Genomic DNA, 19,786 nt, shown 5'->3' with positions numbered 1-19,786 from the left:
CATGTTTGAGATTTTTAAAAATGTATTTATGGTTCCTAATATACTTATAGAGTAGATGAAGTAGTCTAATTGAAAGACGGTGAACATTTATTTAGACTCAACTGAAGTCTTTCATAATTCAGCTTTAAAAGTTACTTAAAAATCTTTATTTTCCTCACTTTCTCTGGAAAGAGCTGGAGATCAGAGTGAATCTCACAACAAAACACAGCCACAGCTTATAAAATCAATACTGCTGTTGATATCCACTAGGAAAAAACAAAGCTGCCCTTCTTTAATATCAGTTGGTTTATCTGTGCTAAGGGCATCTATCTATATGTCCTAATATTGAGAATTCGCAAGTGGTATGGCTAACGTTTTAACTGATATGAAACAAAGTTTCAGTACAGCCTGAAAGCATATGAGAAAGGAGAAACCTCTCTCCTGCAATCAATCTTCTTAAATGCAATTAATTTTTTTCTGGTCTTTCCTTTGACAGAAAGGGACGAAGGCTCCTCAGGCAGCAGGAAAGATTCACACAGATTTTGAAAAGGGATTCATTATGGCTGAAGTAATGAAATATGAAGACTTTAAAGAAGAAGGTTCGGAAACAGCTGTCAAGGTGAGCTCCCCATCTTTTCCTGTGCCCCTCCCCCATACACACCATTTTCCCATTTCAAGACTTTTCTTTCATTGGGAAGAAATCTCTGGTGATAAGTGAATCTGACAGTTACCTCTAATAATAGACCACAGATGAACTGTCATTTTATATTTGGAAAAGAATTAAAATACAGTAGTTTAACTAACAGAGATGTGACAATTTTAGTAACTGAAATATGACAGCTAACAGACAAAATGTCAACATTACGAGCAAGAGTTCTGACAAAGTTTCACATAGGTTTATAATATTAACCATCTAATCTTAATATTTTAGACCATGGTGATATTTTGGTAACATTTAAAAATATTTTGACTCTTTAGAAAATTGACTATTTCGCCCCCCCCCCCCCCACCCCGCTCCTACACACACACACACACTCTATCTATTTCTATTAATAAGAAGTAAGTTTGTTTTGAAGTCAGCAGTGAAGGCTTTACATTACAACTGTATGTCAAATTTCTAATGCAAACATTTAAGGAAATATTTTATTACTGAAATATAATAACGTTTTTGTTAGTAGTATCCTATATAGACTATAGTAGGCACTATAGTAAAATTTTAACATTTGCCATGTTCAGTAGTTAGTTTTATGAAAAAATGTGCAGGCTTCCTCATCTTAAGTATAGGACAAACTGCAGATACCACCCATAAAGTAAATATTGTGATGCAGTAGACATCAAGATTTTATAGTGCCCAGAGTAATTGTATGTAGCCTATACTGTAGAATAGATAGTTTCCTGGCTATTATTTACGGAATAGGTTATAAGCTAATAAATGAAAAACTTTTTTCTTGTAGTGACACTCCATAATTTTTTTCTTGTTTTCTTGCTGTACACGTTCATAAAGAATGAGGCATTTTATCTGCATTCTCAACACTAGAGGGCAGAGACTGATTGGGTGCCCATAGTTGTGCCCTTATTACTTTTGATAAATTAAATCTGATTTGCAGTTATTAAACACAGAGTAAAATTATACATGGCAAATAAATGTAGTAAGAAGAGCTGTATATCTTTGTAATGCTGTTTCAGTCTTTGCAGTTTTTGTTTTTATTATAAGGAAGTAGAATTTCCCTTTATTTCACATAGACTTGGTGAGTGTTGCATTTCTAAATTGAAGATGTGTGTTTTATAAAATTGAGATTTTAAAAAGGTTAGTTAGATTTAACCCACCTCAGTATTTGAAGGCTCCTACTATGATGAGTTAAAGAATTTAAAAGGCTCTAACTCATTTTTGCTATTTGATGGTTTGAAAACTATGCAAAATTGGTTTCAGATTCCTCTTATTCTCAGTAGTATCACTAAGGAAGATGATACTGAGCAGCAAGGCTTTTATAGGTCTGTTTGAACCCCAGGAAGTGGGGGGGGGGCGCGAGTGGGAAATGCCAGTATAATTGGTTCATTGTGGCATGTGAGCTATCTTGTGAAAAGGGAAGTACAGTTTATAGTTGTACAGCTAAACCACAGTATAAATAAATCAAATATTCCTTAGTCAGAAAACTTGTTTATTTAGCTGGGACTCAAATTATACCAACAGTAGTTGCTGCATTACAAATATGAGTATCCTGCATAAGAGCTATGTCACCTTAGTAGATATTGTGATCTTCAGTAACTATTTTTCTGGTAAGTTTTGATTTAGATGTTTTCTCCCAATGTATGAATCCAGAAATTAGGACTTTTTCTGTGCTCCAACTGAAAATCATAATTAAATAGATTTTGTTATGAACAAATTTGAAGATGTCTATAGAGCACAGATAATTACATTTGCTTATACAAAAATTTTTTAAAAGCTAAGTAAAAGGAAATCCTTGCTTTTAGAAAAAATGTATGATATTACATAGGCTTTTTAAATATAATTTGAAAAATGCTGTCTCAGGCTATAGACCATATTAATTGACTTATATTGCTGTTAAATTTCAAAATTAAACTTGGGAGCTTTTGGATTCAATTAAAATAACAGTGGTATTTGGAGTTGCTTGCTTTGTATGTTATCAAGTTGATTGATTTTTAAGTTTGATTTTGTTGTGTATAGCATAACTAATTTAATGCCAGTGCTGTGAACTATATACTGAATAGCTCTGTGTGGGCTTTGTAGTCTACAGGGATATCACATTATTAGCAATCATATCTGCTTAGGCAAAGCTGGCTTCTACAGATGGCTGCTTTCAAGTGCAAATGAACTGGTTAGACGTGTCTTGTTTAATACATACTCAAGATTCACAAATGGGTATTGATTTTTTCAACCAGTGTTTCTGATAGCAATGGAAATGGATTAAATGGTCTCTAGAGAATTTAAAGGAACACTGTCACTGTTAATTGTAAACTAGTAACAGAAATACATAAATGTATATTAGTATGTCAAAATGTATTTAATGAAAGAAGACTGTACCACTTTATGACAGAATGTAGTGGGTGTCCTAGAAAACCTGAACTGATGCTGCTTTTTGTAAACTAGGTTATTCTGTAAATATTTGTGACTAATGAATCTCTCCTTTCTCCAGTGGAAAAGTGTATGTATTTATCTGTAAGAAGTCTACATACCTGTGCATGCAGATTATGCTTGCTGATAATTTTTTGCAGCAGACTGTTTTATTAGTGTTTATGCTGCCAATTAGTCTAATTACTCTTGACTTAGAGCATTATTAACATCTTCAAAGGGAAGATCTACTAATATTACTTGAGACCGAATCTTGTATATTCTAAGTACATTTCCAGAAAAAGAAGTCAATGTTTTTAAGCTCTTATTTCGGTATTAATAGACATGTCGTATGGGATAGGGTCAATTACTATAGCATTAAGTGTTTGTTGTATAGGCTCTTGCATCTGAGAGATTTACTGAAAGGTAAAGTCACTTGTCCTCTCATTTAAATTGGGAATGACAGCTACAAGATCATTGAGCTTCTAGATTCCTACACATCAACATGGGAAATGTGGTGTTTTGCAAAGGAGGGTTTTGTGGCAGAAAAGTACCTAAAATAATTATGTACCATTAATCTAACTAAGGTAATTAGTTAACAGCTTTTTTACAGTGGTATCTTAGTATGCCACCACTTGGTAGGTCATTGAGAATATTGGCACAGCAAAATCTTGCATGGAAGCAGTTTCCCTTGCAGGAGAACTCTTCAAAACAGAAAGAGTATTGAGCTACAGGAGTGGCTCTCATCTTTTCCATGTTATATACATCTTAAACGTAAATGCATCCGATGAAGTGAGCTGTAGCTCACGAAAGCTTATGCTCTAATAAATTTGTTAGTCTCTAAGGTGCCACAAGTACTCCTTTTCTTTAAACGTAAATGTTCATGTGAACCTCCTTAACATCCTGCCTCACAGTGTTGATCCCACACCTTCCCTGTAGCCCTTATAATACTTGCTTTAATAAAAACCAACCGACCTAGGACTACATTGAAGAGAGAAGAAAATTATTACACACTTTAGTGCAGTGAGGCAACAACATATAGTAGCGTCAACACCTATTTTGTATCTGCTCTATTTTTTCTCCCAAAGTGTAAGATTTTACATTTGAGTTCCAAATATCCTATCATTGCCTCCAGCCTGCTTTCAGCCCTGTACAAAACTCAACAGCCCACCTTGAAGGTCACTTCTGTCCTTTGTGGGCTTGCTGTCCTTCTAACTTTTGTAAAAAGAAAAGGAGTACTTGTGGCACCTTAGAGACTAACAAATTTATTTGAGCGTAAGCTTTCGTGAGCTATAGCTCACTTCATCGGATGCTCACGAAAGCTTATGCTCAAATAAATTTGTTAGTCTCTAAGGTGCCACGAGTACTCCTTTTCTTTTTGTGAATACAGACTAACAAGGCTGCTACTCTGAAATCTAACTTTTATGGCACCGGTAAATCTGATTAGTTAAATTTACTCCAAACAAATACGTAGCAAAAAGAATGAGACTTCATTTTGTGCTTCTCAGCCCTTCCTGTCCTGTGCAGAAGCATAGAAGGAAGCTCTGCTTGAAGAGTACTGCATGCCCAATTTTAACTTTCTGACATGGTGTGGTGATCATTGTTTTGACCATACATGCTTCTTCATTGATAGCAGCAGCTCAGTAGACCACCTGGAAGTGGTCAACAGACTAGTATAAGAGCCGTGTAGTTAGGATACAAACCATTTTTTATTGTCTTTCCAGCAGTAAAGTCTTAGATTGTTATCATTAGTATTTACCCTTGAGGACATTTTGGGGGTGGGAATAAAAAGCCTAAGAACTAAAAGAAAATGGTGTTTTATCCATTTTGTTCTAATGGATTGCTGGTGTTTACGGACACATCAGAAATGTACCATTAACATCATGTAATAAAGCTTCATGATACTGGTGTAATCATATTTATGTACCATAGTTTAGTGAAGAGGAAATTATTGTTATTTATGTGTGTAAAATGCAGTTCTGCCCAAATCAAGAAGTCATTACAAGAATTAAACTCTGAATTTGAGATAATGGTACTGTTTTATTTTAAACAAAATATATAATATTTTTAAAAATGGGTTTTTTAAAAAAACTTAATTTTAAAGTAATAACCTGTTTTTCTCCTGTCTCTTCCATTTACAGAGTGCTGGGAAATACAGACGACAAGGCAGAAATTACATAGTTGAGGATGGAGATATTATCTTCTTTAAGTTTAATACACCTCAGCAATCCAAAAAGAAATGAATATTAGATGTTGCTCATTGTTCACAATAAACTGTGCTACTTCAAAAAGCATATGAATTTTTATTTAGACAGAATATCTAAAACCAGAAAGCATACAGTGTATACCTAGGGGGAAAATCCTCCCCCCCCCACCCCATGAAATTACTCGTTTGTTCTTAATTAAAATATGGCACCCCCAGTGAACATACAAGTTCACTAAATGTGAACAGCTTTGCATTTCAAATGATTAAGACCCTACTCCAAATTGTAGAAGCTTTTCAGTAACCATATTACTCTCATGATACTTCATTAATCTCCATCATGTATGCCAAGCCTGACATGTTTGACAGTGAGGACAATGTGGCTTGCTCCTTTTTGAATCTACAGATAATGCATGTTTTACAGTACTCCAGATGTCTACACTCAATAAAACATTTGACAAAACCAGACTTGGTGTGTTTGGGGATGTCTGTATTGACTGACTGTGGTGTGCTGAATGCGATATGGCACCTGGTGGATGCTGATTACAGAATTTAAAGACATGTGTATGATACAGTAACCGGCAGCGTGGGGCAGCTGCAATTGTGTTTTAAAAGTGAGTCTTTCATGGGACTCAGAAGATTAGGATGCCAATGATTTGTCTCAAAGTTAATGAATTTGTAGATGGACATTCATTGAAAGATGATAGTAAGGATAATAAGGATATAGCATAAGTGATTTTGACCAGAGAGAGTAAAATATATGTAGAAAAATCATATTGTCTTTGAGGCTGAAGCATTTTTGTTAAAATCATTCTGAAAAGAATATTTAATTCCTGCTTTGAAATTGTAAAATTGCAGAGGCTGGCCCAGTGGTGCCCTATGTAAGATGTCCTCTGTTCAAGGTTTTAGGGCAATGGAGGAGTATGTAATAGTCTTGAAGAAAGAGGTCATGCTGTTCTGTCAGTCAGACAGTTCCACTGACATGGACTGTAGCTACTGGCTTACCCCTTTAACCATGAACAAGAGCAGATTTCTCTGGATATTGTGGAAGGATAAGTTAAAATGGGGATACAGCTAAAAATATTAACTCACTTCAACACTTTGAATAGCTCTTAAAATGCATTCAATTAATTTAAGATATCTTGTTTGTTTTCTAAAATGAACCCTAACTCAGTTCGATTTTAGACACAGCAGGGGCTCCAATGGGCAGTGTTAGGGAAGAGAATGATCATTCCCAAGGTTCATAGATATGCAAAGCTCCAGCCTTCCTCTGTCCAATTTATTTTATTGAAAACTTTGAAAAGCAACTCATCCAGGCATGTTTAAGATATTGGAAGAACTGGTAATGCTACAGTGCGGGGCTCCTCCTGTAATGCTGCCTTTGAGCCACATTAGTCTCTCAGGAGGAGTAGGAGAAAGATCAAAGTCAAAGACACACGGTGGCTTCTTGTAATACAGTTGGCATCACTTCCTAAACTGCAATTGGCACTAGGGAGATGGGAACACAGCTGACCTTTGTTTTTAAAAACTTTATTTTTGTCATTGAGGGAGAAAGGTGAGAATGGGTATTTTGAAGCAGGCAGCGGAAGCCTAGGACTTTTATTAATCCCAGGAATTATATTGGCATCCTAAGTGCACTGTTCTCACTACCATAATTTTGATGATATTCATATAATTGAAAGAAATTAGAACCATAATTCTGCACTGGAAGTACAATCTGTGAAACAGAAAGAAACTAAAACAATCTGATTCTCTTGGAAGTCAGGCAAGGTAGTGACATTGGAGAGTAAGTGGTCATGCTGGGATTTAGCCACAATAAAAAGTTGAGAGGATGTGAGGAGATGAGAGGTCTAGCCAGTGTCCCAGGAGAGCCCCTGTCTTGCTTTGATATAGACATCCGTCCCCAATTTGTAGCCCACTCATGAATTCTTTTCCTGCTGTCATACAAACTGTGAAATCCAGCCTGAGGCCTGCAGAATAAATCGGGGTCCTGTCTTGTCTGCAAAGTTTCTATGGGTATCACTTTATTGGAACAGTGGAGTCCATAGGTGAATGTTCTTATGTCCTTTAATCACTCCATATAAATGAAGAAATTATGCTAGAAACCAGAACTGCAGAATTTGGAGACTTCTTCATCTGACTGGATTTCTTAATTGCATTTTAATTTCTTCATAACTTGACAGTAATTTTGTTACAGCTGTACTTACTATAGCATTTCCAGTACCTCCCCAAATTTTAAATTTCATCACAGAAACTGACCTGAACTGGACTTATTAACTGGACTGAAAAGTAAGTCATCTCTCGCTGAATAATTTGTCTGGTTCACTTAATAATTTTAATTGATCTTTTAAAAGTGTTGTTTAAAAAAAGCATAATCTGACAACTTTGCCTGTGATAAGTACTCTCCAATCTCCAGTGCTGCCTGGCAGCTACCACAATAAATATTTGGGCACAGACAGTCCTCATTTTCTCCAGCAGGACTGTGAGTCTGCAGGGCTCTAAAATGTAAACTCTAAATGTAAAATCTAACTGTTCTTGTAATGCCTGTGAACACTTACAATTTTATGCACAAATTTGACTCAGTCCCACACAATCTGCGTGGGAGGAAACTTCACTTAAGACCAACCAACCACCTCTGCATACCAACCTGGTCAATTGCTTCAAGACCCATATATGGCCAGGCCCCACCCACCTCTGTACAAATGCTTTAAAGTCCATACAGATCTGCCCCATCGCTAGTGCAGGAGACCCACACAAACTAGTCACTACAGTGGTTAAACGAGAATGAAGTGGAGGGAAAGCTCTTGCTACACCAGCCAGATGAGGAGCTGTTGTGGGGGCCCTGTTCCCCAACTCAGAGAAAGGAAGGAAGCGCTCCCTTTACAGTTGGCAGAAGAGGTGAAGTTGTGCTCCCTTTACTTCAACACCTGAGTTACTGTAAATGTGACACCCTTTGATGGCGAAAGTACAACACAAGCACTGACAGAACAAGAAAATTGTTACCTGCCCCAGTAACCGAAACATAGGGGAGGGAGCCTGGAGTTTTGCAACAGTGTAGGCAGAGCAGAAAGGGGCCTGGTATTGCCTTTTCTGGACAGCACCATCTCTGAGCAATCAGTAGGCTCCAGCGCGACACTTTCCGTTTCTGAGGCTCGCCAAAAATGTGATGATTCAAAGCTCGATAAAGAATAAAATACATCACTAAACTTAAGGCTTCAGACTACTGACTCAATGGATTCATTAAAAATATAGAAGGCCAATTCCCAGTATCTGAATGACCTTGATGCAGGACCTAGATTGTCAGGGGAGCATGATTTAAGCCACCTTTCTGCTCCCTTGATCTTGGGTTTGACTGGCTCAAATCAGTCCCACAGGGAAGGTTTCACCAGCCAGGGATCACCAAATTGCAGTGCTCTGGCCACAGCCCCTTCCTCCCAGGCTGTCTATGCCTAAGAGTGAGGGGGAGCATGTAGTAGAGTCAGCTAGGCTGGCTTTATGCCACCTGCAGGTTCCCCTAATGTTGGGGGATCCCCACTGGCCCTTTCAGATTAGCTTTCTGGTCCCCAAGAGCAGCACAAAGGGGACAGAGATGAGGCCCAGGATCTGGTCCAGAGTGTATAGCAAAATGTAAAGTGGTTGTTTCCAGAGTACGTTAGTTCAAATGAAACACACCATTGTGGAAAATATGAAACTAATAAATGTAGTGATCGTAAAAAAGTCAAATTCAGGTGCATCTGAGCTCCTCTTGAAAAGTCTAAATGTTCACTTTGGAAAAGTAGTTGTACCAGCAGATAGAGTGCAATTAGTCTCACCGATGTATGTTTAGCTGATCAGCATCCATATGGGCCCAGAATATTTTATTTGGAATGCAGGGTTTCAGCATTTTTATAGTTGTAGAATATAAATTTAGTATATTCAGTCTCCCTGAATTCTGCTGCTTCAGGCAACCACCCAATTCACCTTTCCTCAAAGGTCACCCTGAAAACACCCATACATTGCATAATATTTTTCTTTGCTGTGTTTATTTGCAAATTTTATTAAACATTTCACTTTCTTATTTGCTCAGTTTCATCTTTTATTTGCTTTTTCACTGTGTTTCTGTTTTATGGTCCCTCGTTATTCCAGCATTACATTTCCTCAATTCTGTACAGCTTGACTGGGGCCCTGTTGCTACAACTTCCCATCCGCCTCCTTCCTCTCACCACACGTACACAGTCTGAGCTCTTCCCAGACAGAAGAATTTAGTTAATCAATGAGCTTATATATCAGGGAGTGTGGGTTAAAAGTAGCTGGGTGAAAGCCTTATTTTCGTTTCTTACATACCTCTCCTCTCATGCTACACAAAAATCTTGTCCCAATGACTATAGTGGGCTGGGCTGGCTTAATTGTGGTCTTTTCAGAACTATATTAATTCTGGTCATGATTGCCCAACTGTTTCTGCTATGGGCAAAAGCCTCACCTGCTGAGAGCCTCCTGTAAAGTACTCTCCAGCCCTGCTGGCTCAGGCAGCAAGAGATTCCAGTTTGGAATTCAGATGGGCGGGCTGTGTGGTAGCATGTGCCACGTGCCTCTATGCCACCAAGCTGACAACTCTTTTTAGCTTCAGATTGTAGCAGTGCTTTTCCAATCTAACATTTTATGTTCTTAGGCCTGCTTTTTAAAAATGTTGTCTGCAGAATTTTATGTAAAAAGAGATCAGCCATGGTGATATATTGCCCTATTTATCAGATGTGGTTAAATAGTGAGCATTACTCAACCCACATGTAAGCTCAGGCTATAAAATCCTGTTGTAAAACAGAAGCATAAGAATATAGCTAAGTGCAATTTGTAAAATTTAAAAACAATCATATTCTCTCTCCTCCCCTTCTCTGATGACCTCCCGGGCTCCCCTTCCCTCCCCCAACACACACTAGATTAAGTGAGTTCATCTTTTAGAACATTAGTAATTGTTTAAAACTAAATTGTCCATTTTCATTCTGACTCTTTGGAAAATACTAATTACATGTGTTTGATTACGCTAATTCTATCATTTCACTTCACTTAAGCTAGGAAAACCACTGGATGCTTTGAAAAAAAAAAAGTGGTGGCATTCATCACTGTGTTGCAAGGGATTGAAATAGCAATGTTATTTTAGCTTTTAAAGTTTTAATGTAAATTCTTTGGTTTTAGGCTCTCTTAGAAGCAGTTGTTACTTGGCTTCTATTTACAGGTAGGATCCATTTCTGATCTTTGAGAGCGGGTACATATTGCAGCACATTGTAGCTTGTAAAATTGCTCTCATAAAAGAGCTGAGTCAATATGTCTGTACATCAGAGATGAGAATAGTTCTCTACATTGACAGAATCCCATAGGCTTTTATTTTCAATACACACATTTGATTCTGTGCTCAGTGCACAAGCACTTTATAAACCACATAGCAAAATCAGCTACTGCTGTTGCAAGTGCATGTGAAGTAGCAAATTAGCCACAAAATAGATTTTTCCCGGCATGAGAATGGAATTGAGTTTAAAGATTTAGGATGGATGAATAGAAGTACATGTAGTCCTTCCTGGCCCTTTAACATTCCACCCATCCTGTAGAAAGGGAGTGCCTTTATTACAGGAACTCTGTTATTCAGTGGAATTCCACCTGCAAGGCAGGACATCTGCACAACAAAAGGAATTTTAAAGAGCCAAGGCTGTATATAACCGAATATGTGCAATCGGGTATGCAGTATGGTGTGGGTTGTTTCTGTGAGTAGAACTGATGCAAGAATCACAATGCTATATTGACTAAATTTTGATGAATGAAGTGTTCCTAAAAGAGTGGGAATGTTCGCACTAACTTGGACCAGGTGTAGCATGGGTAGCTGCTAGCTGCTGCTCATTCCTGACTTGCAACAGCTGCACTGTTCCAGCCCTGAGCAGAGATTGAAAATTATTGCAGATTCTGATGTGACTTTGGAACATTTCTCCATCCAACTGAGACCACCAAAAAATTGTCAGTTGTGATCCAAGTCTAATTTGACCCAGGCTTCAATCTGGTGAGTTAAATCACTTAACCTCTAAACCCTTAGGTAACTGGCCAGTTCCTAGGTGGCTGAAACCTGGGGACTAGCTAACTTTCACGGATTTGGTGAGACCATTTAGTGGGAAACTTGGGGGGAGTTAGGGGAGAGGGTCTGTGACAGCTGAGAAGGTCAAACTCCTTCAGCCCAGGAAGCCAAGAGAAATGATTGGCCTATAGCAGGGACTTTGGTGTTGCCTTCCAAATGGAGATCAGAGTGACACTGGTTCCTGAGAAGAGTGAATGGGGAGCCTCTTCAAACAGCCAGGGTTTAATTTATCACAAATTTTTAACAATTAATGTTATTAATTTATTATAAATCAGTTTGGTTTTCATTCATACTGAGAGACTTCATCCGTTTAAAGAGGCCTTCTAGAAGTGTTGGGTTGATGAAACAGCCGATCAGCACCTAAAAGGGTACTTGGAACATTGTTCTGCCTGCGTTACACACAAAAAGTGTTAGAGCATGGCTGCTCCTCACCAGGCTAGACAATCATGTGGTAGCATGATTACAGCTGTAGTGTAATAAGAGTACATCTGAGCACTGGGAGAATCCACTACACTAATGGGCTAGTGAAGAGGCAATCACAGGTACAGTTTCAGCCCAAAGCTACCTTCTATACTGGACCCAATTCCTTACCTTCCTGTTATTCCTTCCTGGACTTGCCAGATTCTTGCGTTCCACTAAAAGGAAAAGCTCCCTCTTGCAACATGTGAAACCAAAATAAGAGCGCTGTAAATGTGCTTAACACCTGCTTTGGTGTTTTCTGTGTTCTGTTGCTGAAAAGACCCATCAGCCAAAACAGGCAGTAAAGGAAACTGCATTTGCTCTTCTTTAAAAACTGCAGGAGAAAACTACTAGTTATAAGAGTTAAATTTCCCTAACATAATAATTATGTGCAAACTATTAGGCTTTGGTTATAAATTCTATTTGTTTCAAAGCACAGTATTATTGGAGGTAGCAATAGTAACATCAAACAGCCTTGATAAGATCAACAAATTACTAAGTATAATTGTTTCTGCTGGGGTGTGTACAAGGAGATAAATAGCTCATATATTAAACCTGAGTGCCTGAGGGTGAGTCATTCATGGACTCACAGGTGTCCTTATACTCTCAAGCAAAAATAATTTTCTCTTCAATAATTATACAATTTCAGCTCTAAGAACTGCAATCATAAGCACATATGCCTGGAAAATTAAGGGGAAAGTGCAATAACTGGCTACAGGAGTCTAACTTTAATAACAATAAAGTCTCATTTGTCTTTTCAGGAATAGTTTAATTGAGGTACAGTTTTTGAAATTGGATTTTAACTCGTGTAGAAGAGCAGCAAAGTGGAGCCCTAACTCTTCCAAATGCTGTTGGAGGCAGAGGGGGCTCAACACCTAGCACAATCTCTCCCCAGGACAATAAAATCTTCATGTATGACTTTTCTCATAAACCCTGGGAGCCTTTCTAAACAGGGATGTCCTAGGGACAAAGGGCACTAATACAATCCTCTGTTTATGCAAGATGTTCTTTTCTCCCCCATTACAAGAAGAGGAAGCATCTTAAGCCACCATTTTGGTCTCCATGTATTTCCTAATGCTCTGCCAGCCATTTATTATGACCAACATGCTTGTTTAAGGGTTACTCTGCAATACTGAGTCAGAGATGATCACATTAAGAGATGAAATACCATTGTTGGACAAGTGATGGAAATCACATTTATTATCAGACAGTGGTTGCCCAGTGTAAAGCTGCAGACCTAGAGAGAGAACCTAGTACATTCTAGAAACATTCCAATGATTGCTGTTTCTGCCTATTAGGCTTGGAATAATATTCTTTCCCACCCTCCCCCCATGTTTCTAGACGTCTATGTGGCTGGAAAGGAGGTGGAAATTCTTTCAGTGTAGGAAGGAAAACTTGACTGTGCTAATTAAAAGCAAAGGTGAACTGCCCACTGTGTCATACGCTGGCTAAAAGGATGCTTTCGAGTTTTGAGGGACACTTGGTAGTGAAGCATGCTGTGACATTCAGATGGCTGAAACCAGTGCTGTCACTCTGAGCAAGGGAGCTGCAGCCAAAGGAGTTAGAAAAATATTCTTAACGAATTAGATAGAGCCTGAATACCTTTCCCAAAGGCCCAAGAGGAGCTGGCAGTTTTGGTCAGGTTTAATCACAAGTTGGATGACGTACCAATAAGATGTTTAAATTACAGATTGATTTACCCCAAGGAAGTGCTGAGACACAAGATCAGGTACAGCTCCAAATTTCTCTTTGTATCTAGGGTTTGGCCCATTCCTACTTAAGACGATCAGTACTTCAGGGAACAAGGAGAAAAAAATTCCCCACTCTTCATACCTCCAAAAACAATTCACCTCCACTCCTGCCTGCACGTGGGAAGGAAAGAAAAGATGTATGCCTTCCCCACTGCCAAGGCCTCACCTGCTTCCTGGTGTCCAAAAATCAACTTTCTTCCCACCTCTTTCCAACTGTGGTGGAGGAGGAAGAAATACCACTGCAGTGCTAACCAAGATCACTGCAGTGCCATTTCAGTGACTACAGGAAAAATAGGTCTCCTATATCTTCTGAATGCCAAAGTCCATTCTGTTCATTCTGTAGATGCTTCCTGGATAGTAAGAGAGAGGGGAAGCCTTGGTGGAATGTGCACAAGGCCTCAGTCTTTACTGGATTGATACCTATGCCACAGCAAACCTGGCTTTCCCCCATGGGATATGACTACACTTGGAGCTGGGAGCAATACTTTCGCTGTCTTGTGTTGAGCTAGTGCACTAAAAATAGAATGTAGCCTTACCAGCGCAACCAACTGAAGGAGTTAGTTGCCCCTAAGTGTGCCTAGGGTCTTGGACAGACATACAGAGTGGGTGAGCTAGTCCTTCCCACTGCAGCTACATTCTTATCTGTAGTGTACTAGCCTGACAATAGCCCATGCCTGTCTCCTCTAGCTGGGAATCACCCTTCCAGCTCCATGTGTAGGTAGAATCCTAGAATAGTAGGAATAGGCATTTCTGTGTCTAGAGAGGTGGTTTTAAAAAATAGAAAGCTCCTTCTCATTCCCATTTTAGGGTTGCCACCTGCCCAGGTTTTCCCAGGATCATCCCTTTTTTGAGGTTGCTGTCCTGGGAAATCTGTCACAGTGCTCAGTACATGCTGCCAGCTGCCTAGTTTTATCAGCTCAGGATCATCCCACATGTCCCAGTTTTTTGTACCTCAGAGATGGTAACCCTATTCCCACTGCCTCATTTCCCTGTATGAGACTGCCAGAGAGATCCCAGCAGATCTCCCAACTACTGTCTTCATTGCTTCTGCCTGCAACTCACACGTCAGTCTGCTTGTTTAGCTACTGTAATATCCTGCTGCAGACACCCAAAGCAGTGAGCAGCTGTAACTCTGCCTCAGCAAGAGTGAGCTTTGCTGGTGATTAGACTGTGTCAGTTCCCTGCCACATCAGTCTGTCTTCCTCACCTGCAAACTCCTCAAGGCTCTCCCTGTCCAAACTTTGCCTAGCAGCTTACAATAAGTGATCTCTAGCCTCTGAGCTCCTCAGATATGTTTCTCTGCAATGCACAGCCCCTACGACTATACATTCACAGAAGATACTAAGTTCACTGCTCTTTTAAAGAGTTAGTCCATTACCCCAGTTAATAAGTCATAAACAGCCTCATCCCTTCAAACACAGCACTGTGTTGGCTTGTACTAAAAATAAAACAAATTTATTGACAAAAGGACATGGCTTCAGTGATACCAAGTAGAAGGAATAATGATAGAAATGGTTACAAACAAAAGTAAAAATACGCTTTTGGCTAAAACCTAATTCAACAAGCTAGAGTCTTTGTTCAAGGTACTTTCCTCACCAACCTGCCTGTTCCATTAATAGCTGGCTAGCTCTTAGCCAGGACCCACCCCCAAGTCCAAGGTGCGGGTAGTCCTTTTTCTCCTGCGGCGAAGGGTAAGCCAAAGTCTTTCTGTGTGTCCTTATATCTCAAAGTCTGCCTTTGTTTCAAGGGTCAAATTAATCCCCTGGGGTTCAGTCTTCTGTATCCTCCCAGGGGGCCTACTCCATCTTGATTAAGGTGTGACTGGTGTGTTCTAATGTGATGCAATTGTACAATGTAAATGTTCTTCTCCTGCAATCTCCGATACAAATGCATAGCCCACTGAATTTGGTCACACCTAGTTGGTGTCTTTCCTTTGTCTTGAGAAAACCTGTTTGTCAGCTGCCCCTGACATGCCTGGTTTCAACACCTTTTAGTCACAGACTTGAAAGCATAATATCCGTGAGAATCCTCACACAGCATTGTCACATACATTTCACAATGGTATTAGTGACTGTGCGGTGGTAGTTTTCAGATGATACCTCCCGAGACACATTCTGTCCAAATATCACTGCAGCAGTATGTAGGGTGTGGACACGGGAGTGCCCAGGGTCCCAGCTACTTGTATGGCTTCTATCACTATAGTACTGAGCATCTCACAAACATCAATTAAGTGATTTGCCTAAGCTCAACCAGAGAGCTGGTGATACAGCTGGGATATGGGCTCTGATCTCCTAAATTCCAGGCCAGAACTTTAAGCTATCCCTCCTCACTGAACCGCGTGAGCTGACATATTTAACACATTAATTCCAGCCTGACGTATCTGAGAGGCAGAAACATCATTGGGGATAAAATTCTGTTTTTAAATTACCTTTATCTAATTACAACTGTTGTACCTGATGCCTATTTCCTCTCCCCTACCTCCTTGCTATTGAAGGCCCTTGTCCAGGGTTTTCTTGCCAATACTAGCAGTACTGTAGAGGTACAGTCACTTTAGCTGGTGTACAAAGACGTTACAAGGGAAAGAGAATTCTGTTGTTAAACGTAGACTCATACAGGCTGTGTTTCAGGCAAAGTCTCTGTACCGGACAGGTTCAAGTCTAAAAATGGCTTACTGATTTTTAGGTAGGTGTTTGACAAGCTGTGGTCAGCCATAGCTTCTCCAGCAGATGCCACTTTGAGAATAGAGGAAAAATATTTAATTTATATTTATTGTCTCAAACGAAAAAGCTACAAGTATGCTCCTTTATTCCCGAATCAAAATGCTTTAATGACCGGAGCATTTAGCACATTGGGGTTGTCATTATTTTCAGTGATGTGCCTGTCTGAAAGGAGAGCACTGATGCTTAGGCTGAGAAGCTGGATATGAGTCAGCAGTGTGCCCTTGTTGCCAAGAAGGCCAATGGCATTTTGGGATGTATAAGTAGGGGCATAGCGAGCAGATCGAGGGACGTGATCGTTCCCCTCTATTCGACACTGGTGAGGCCTCATCTGGAGTACTGTGTCCAGTTTTGGGCCCCACACTACAGGAAGGATGTGGATAAATTGGAAAGAGTACAGCGAAGGGCAACAAAAATGATTAGGGGTCTAGAGCACATGACTTATGAGGAGAGGCTGAGGGAGCTGGGATTGTTTAGTCTGCAGAAGAGAAGAATGAGGGGGGATTTGATAGCTGCTTTCAACTACCTGAAAGGGGGTTTCAAAGAGGATGGCTCTAGACTGTTCTCAATGGTAGCAGATGACAGAACGAGGAGTAATGGTCTCAAGTTGCAATGGGGGAGGTTTAGATTGGATATTAGGAAAAACTTTTTCACTAAGAGGGTGGTGAAACACTGGAATGCGTTACCTAGGGAGGTGGTAGAATCTCCTTCCTTAGAGGTTTTTAAGGTCAGGCTTGACAAAGCCCTGGCTGGGATGATTTAACTGGGACTTGGTCCTGCTTTGAGCAGGGGGTTGGACTAGATGACCTTCTGGGGTCCCTTCCAACCCTGATATTCTATGATTCTATGATTCTATGAATGGAGATTGGTGCCAGTGGTATTTGTGCTTTTTAAAACATTTTCTATACTATTTTAAGAGAAAACTGTAAAATGGCAATAATGACATATTATTGCAAGTAAATTACACTGTGGAATAGCTTTAATACTGTAGTCGAAACCTAGAATTTGAAATAAGATGGAAATATTCATTTGCACATGGCTTTTGTTCTTATCAAAAACAATTTAGATTAAGAATGAGATTTACTTATGCCTGCACATATAGTCAAGCTAAGGTTCAGTCACCTGGTTCTAATGCAGTCTGTCAAGTTCATCTGTCATGTGTTGCCACAATACCCCTCAGGCGAACCACAGCGCACCACAAGAATGGCATAAAACATTACACGTTCTGCAGAGAATGGAGATATTAAAACAAAACAAAAAAGCCCATTGCTAATAAAGAGCTTGTGTTTAAAGAGAACACAGGCTGGTTGTGACTGTGGGGAAGGGTAATAGCTCTTTCTTTTCAATTTGACCTTGATGATAAAAATAGATCCATAACACAGCATGTTAAGTATACTCTGTTCTCCCATCTAATGAAGAAAAATTAATATATAGGAATTAGATATTAATAAGCCCAAACCAGATGCAGGCTAACTGGTCAGGGTTCTTATAGGTAGCTAGAGTGGAACTAGGACTTCCACTCTCCCGTACAAAAATTGCCCTGAATGTTTGGCAGGCCTGTTCTTGATCTGCTCTTCTATGTTTGCTAAAAATCTCCCTTTCATCTTTATGGCAAAAATCAAAGAAACCCTAGAAAGGCCACTGCTTAAGGGTGAATTTTTGCATTTATAAAGTCCACACGGGAAATCTCTCAGGGCTGGCTGCATAACTTCATTTGGGTCCCCCTTCTTGATGGCCTAATTGTCATGATCAAAGTGTAGCAGGAAATACAGATTTTCAGCCTGGGGAATGTTCTTGGTCTAACATTTTCCCCTGGAATAACATACTACTGATGCCACTTGTGACGTGTAATTCCATATTCTTTTTGATAATACGCTTATGATATGAATATGACATAACTGAGATATACTTTATGCAAGATGGCTCATGTGAGATATCATTGGGAAGGTTATGATTTACTGAATGTGATTATTCAATTTGTATGCCTGTATCATTTCTGTCTCTGAAATTAGGAATATTGACTATGTATCTATATTCCAACTGTTACTTTGTGTGACGCCCCCTGCTAACACTTCAGGTACGACAGTGAAAAAGCCTGACAGTGCTGATGGCTCATCGGCAAGAGCCAAATGGACTGTAAAAGAGCTTCGTGTTCCTGTGAACGTGTGGGTCAGCCTGTGAAGAATGGCTAGAAGGGCCCTACAGAGTCAGGTGATCTTGTCACCTGATGATAAAACATAACCTGGGACTTCTTGTAACTTTCCACAGGAAGGGAAGGGGGGTCAAACTAGGAAACAAAGAACTCCTGCTTTATGCAAATCCTATTTAAGGGTGGGGAGTGAGGCAATCATGGTCGTCAGTTCTCCCCTGGTACCCCACCTAAGATGACTGCTGGAAACAACTAAGACTGAACTGTGGGAAAGAACTGAACCCCAGCTGGAAGATGTATCTGGCCTGTGAAGAAGATTATTAGAACCATATTTAGGGTGAGAACTTGCATGTAACCTGTTTCTTTAGTGTATTAAGCTTAGTTTGCATGCTCCATTTTATTTTCTTAGTAATCTGCCTTGTTCTATCCGCTACCTCCTTAACTACTTAAAATACACCTGTTAGTTAATACATTTATTTCTGGTTTTCAATATAACCCAGTTGATGTGATTTTTAACTGGGGGGCAAGAAGTTGTGTACACTCTCCTCCATATTGAGGGAAGAGGCAAATTTCATACAATGTTGGGTTTGTACTCTAAGGTGGGCAGGGGTGGACGTCTGGGTTCTGTGGCAAGCCCCTTAAGCTGAGCCTTCCCAGGGCAGATCGCTCTCTCGCTCTCTCTCTGCAGCTGGGTGTGGCCCTGCCTGTGTTCTTGGCTGGAAAAGACTGGGGAGCCTAACCCAGCAAGACAAGGTAAAGGGTACCCAGGCTGTCAGAATAGTCTGACTCGGTGTCCCAGCACACCAGGTGACATCCCAGGGTGTCCAACCCATCACACCACTTGCTGCAAAATTTTGAACTGTGCAATGTACCTACCATTAGAATTTTAAGTGTTGTTCTAAACTCAAGCATAAACTTTCTTTGAACAGCCTTAGTATATATATGCAGGGCCCCTGGGTACTTGTGTATCAAGAAGCCCTAAATTGCAAAGCAGCAACTCTTAAATTTTGTTCCATCTCCATGAAATACCCTTGGTTCTCAGTGAGAATAAAAAACTGCCACGCGGATGGCCATATGATCAGTTAAAATGTCCATCCAAGGCATGAGGGGAAAAGTAATTGGATGCCTATGTTGCTAAAGCAGAGGTCCCAAGAATCTCAGTATCCCATTGACCATTTTGTCATAACTCACGTGAAGAAGAACTGCTACCACCAGCTCAAACTCAACTCCAAAGATGACATCCATCTGAAAAACTGAGTATCCGGCCAGTCCCCTCTTCTAACATGTCACCTGTGCCTTCCAGAGCTTTTTAACTTTCAAAAGTCAGAAGACTGATTATTTTGAAAGTCTTAGATGATCCAGTA

The 19,786-nt window shown here is 39.8% G+C and overlaps 1 protein-coding gene across 5 annotated transcripts in view; it reads left to right on the top strand.

Annotated features, from left to right (window-relative positions):
* The window catches only part of OLA1 (Obg like ATPase 1), a 192,213-nt gene extending 186,495 nt beyond the window's left edge, over positions 1–5,718 (top strand). For all 5 annotated transcript variants that reach the window (XM_043505304.1, XM_038421603.2, XM_043505305.1 and 2 more), the window contains exons 10-11: positions 476–598; positions 5,191–5,718. In XM_043505304.1, coding sequence (XP_043361239.1) covers positions 476–598; positions 5,191–5,292 — 225 coding nt within the window. In that variant the 3' untranslated portion in view covers positions 5,293–5,718. The remainder of the gene's footprint in view (positions 1–475; positions 599–5,190) is intronic.
* Positions 5,719–19,786: the final 14,068 nt, after the last annotated feature.

This window comes from Dermochelys coriacea, chromosome 11 (genome assembly GCF_009764565.3).
Source record: "Dermochelys coriacea isolate rDerCor1 chromosome 11, rDerCor1.pri.v4, whole genome shotgun sequence".
Classification (NCBI taxonomy): domain Eukaryota; kingdom Metazoa; phylum Chordata; order Testudines; family Dermochelyidae; genus Dermochelys; species Dermochelys coriacea.
This window is presented reverse-complemented; position numbering and strand designations above follow the sequence as displayed.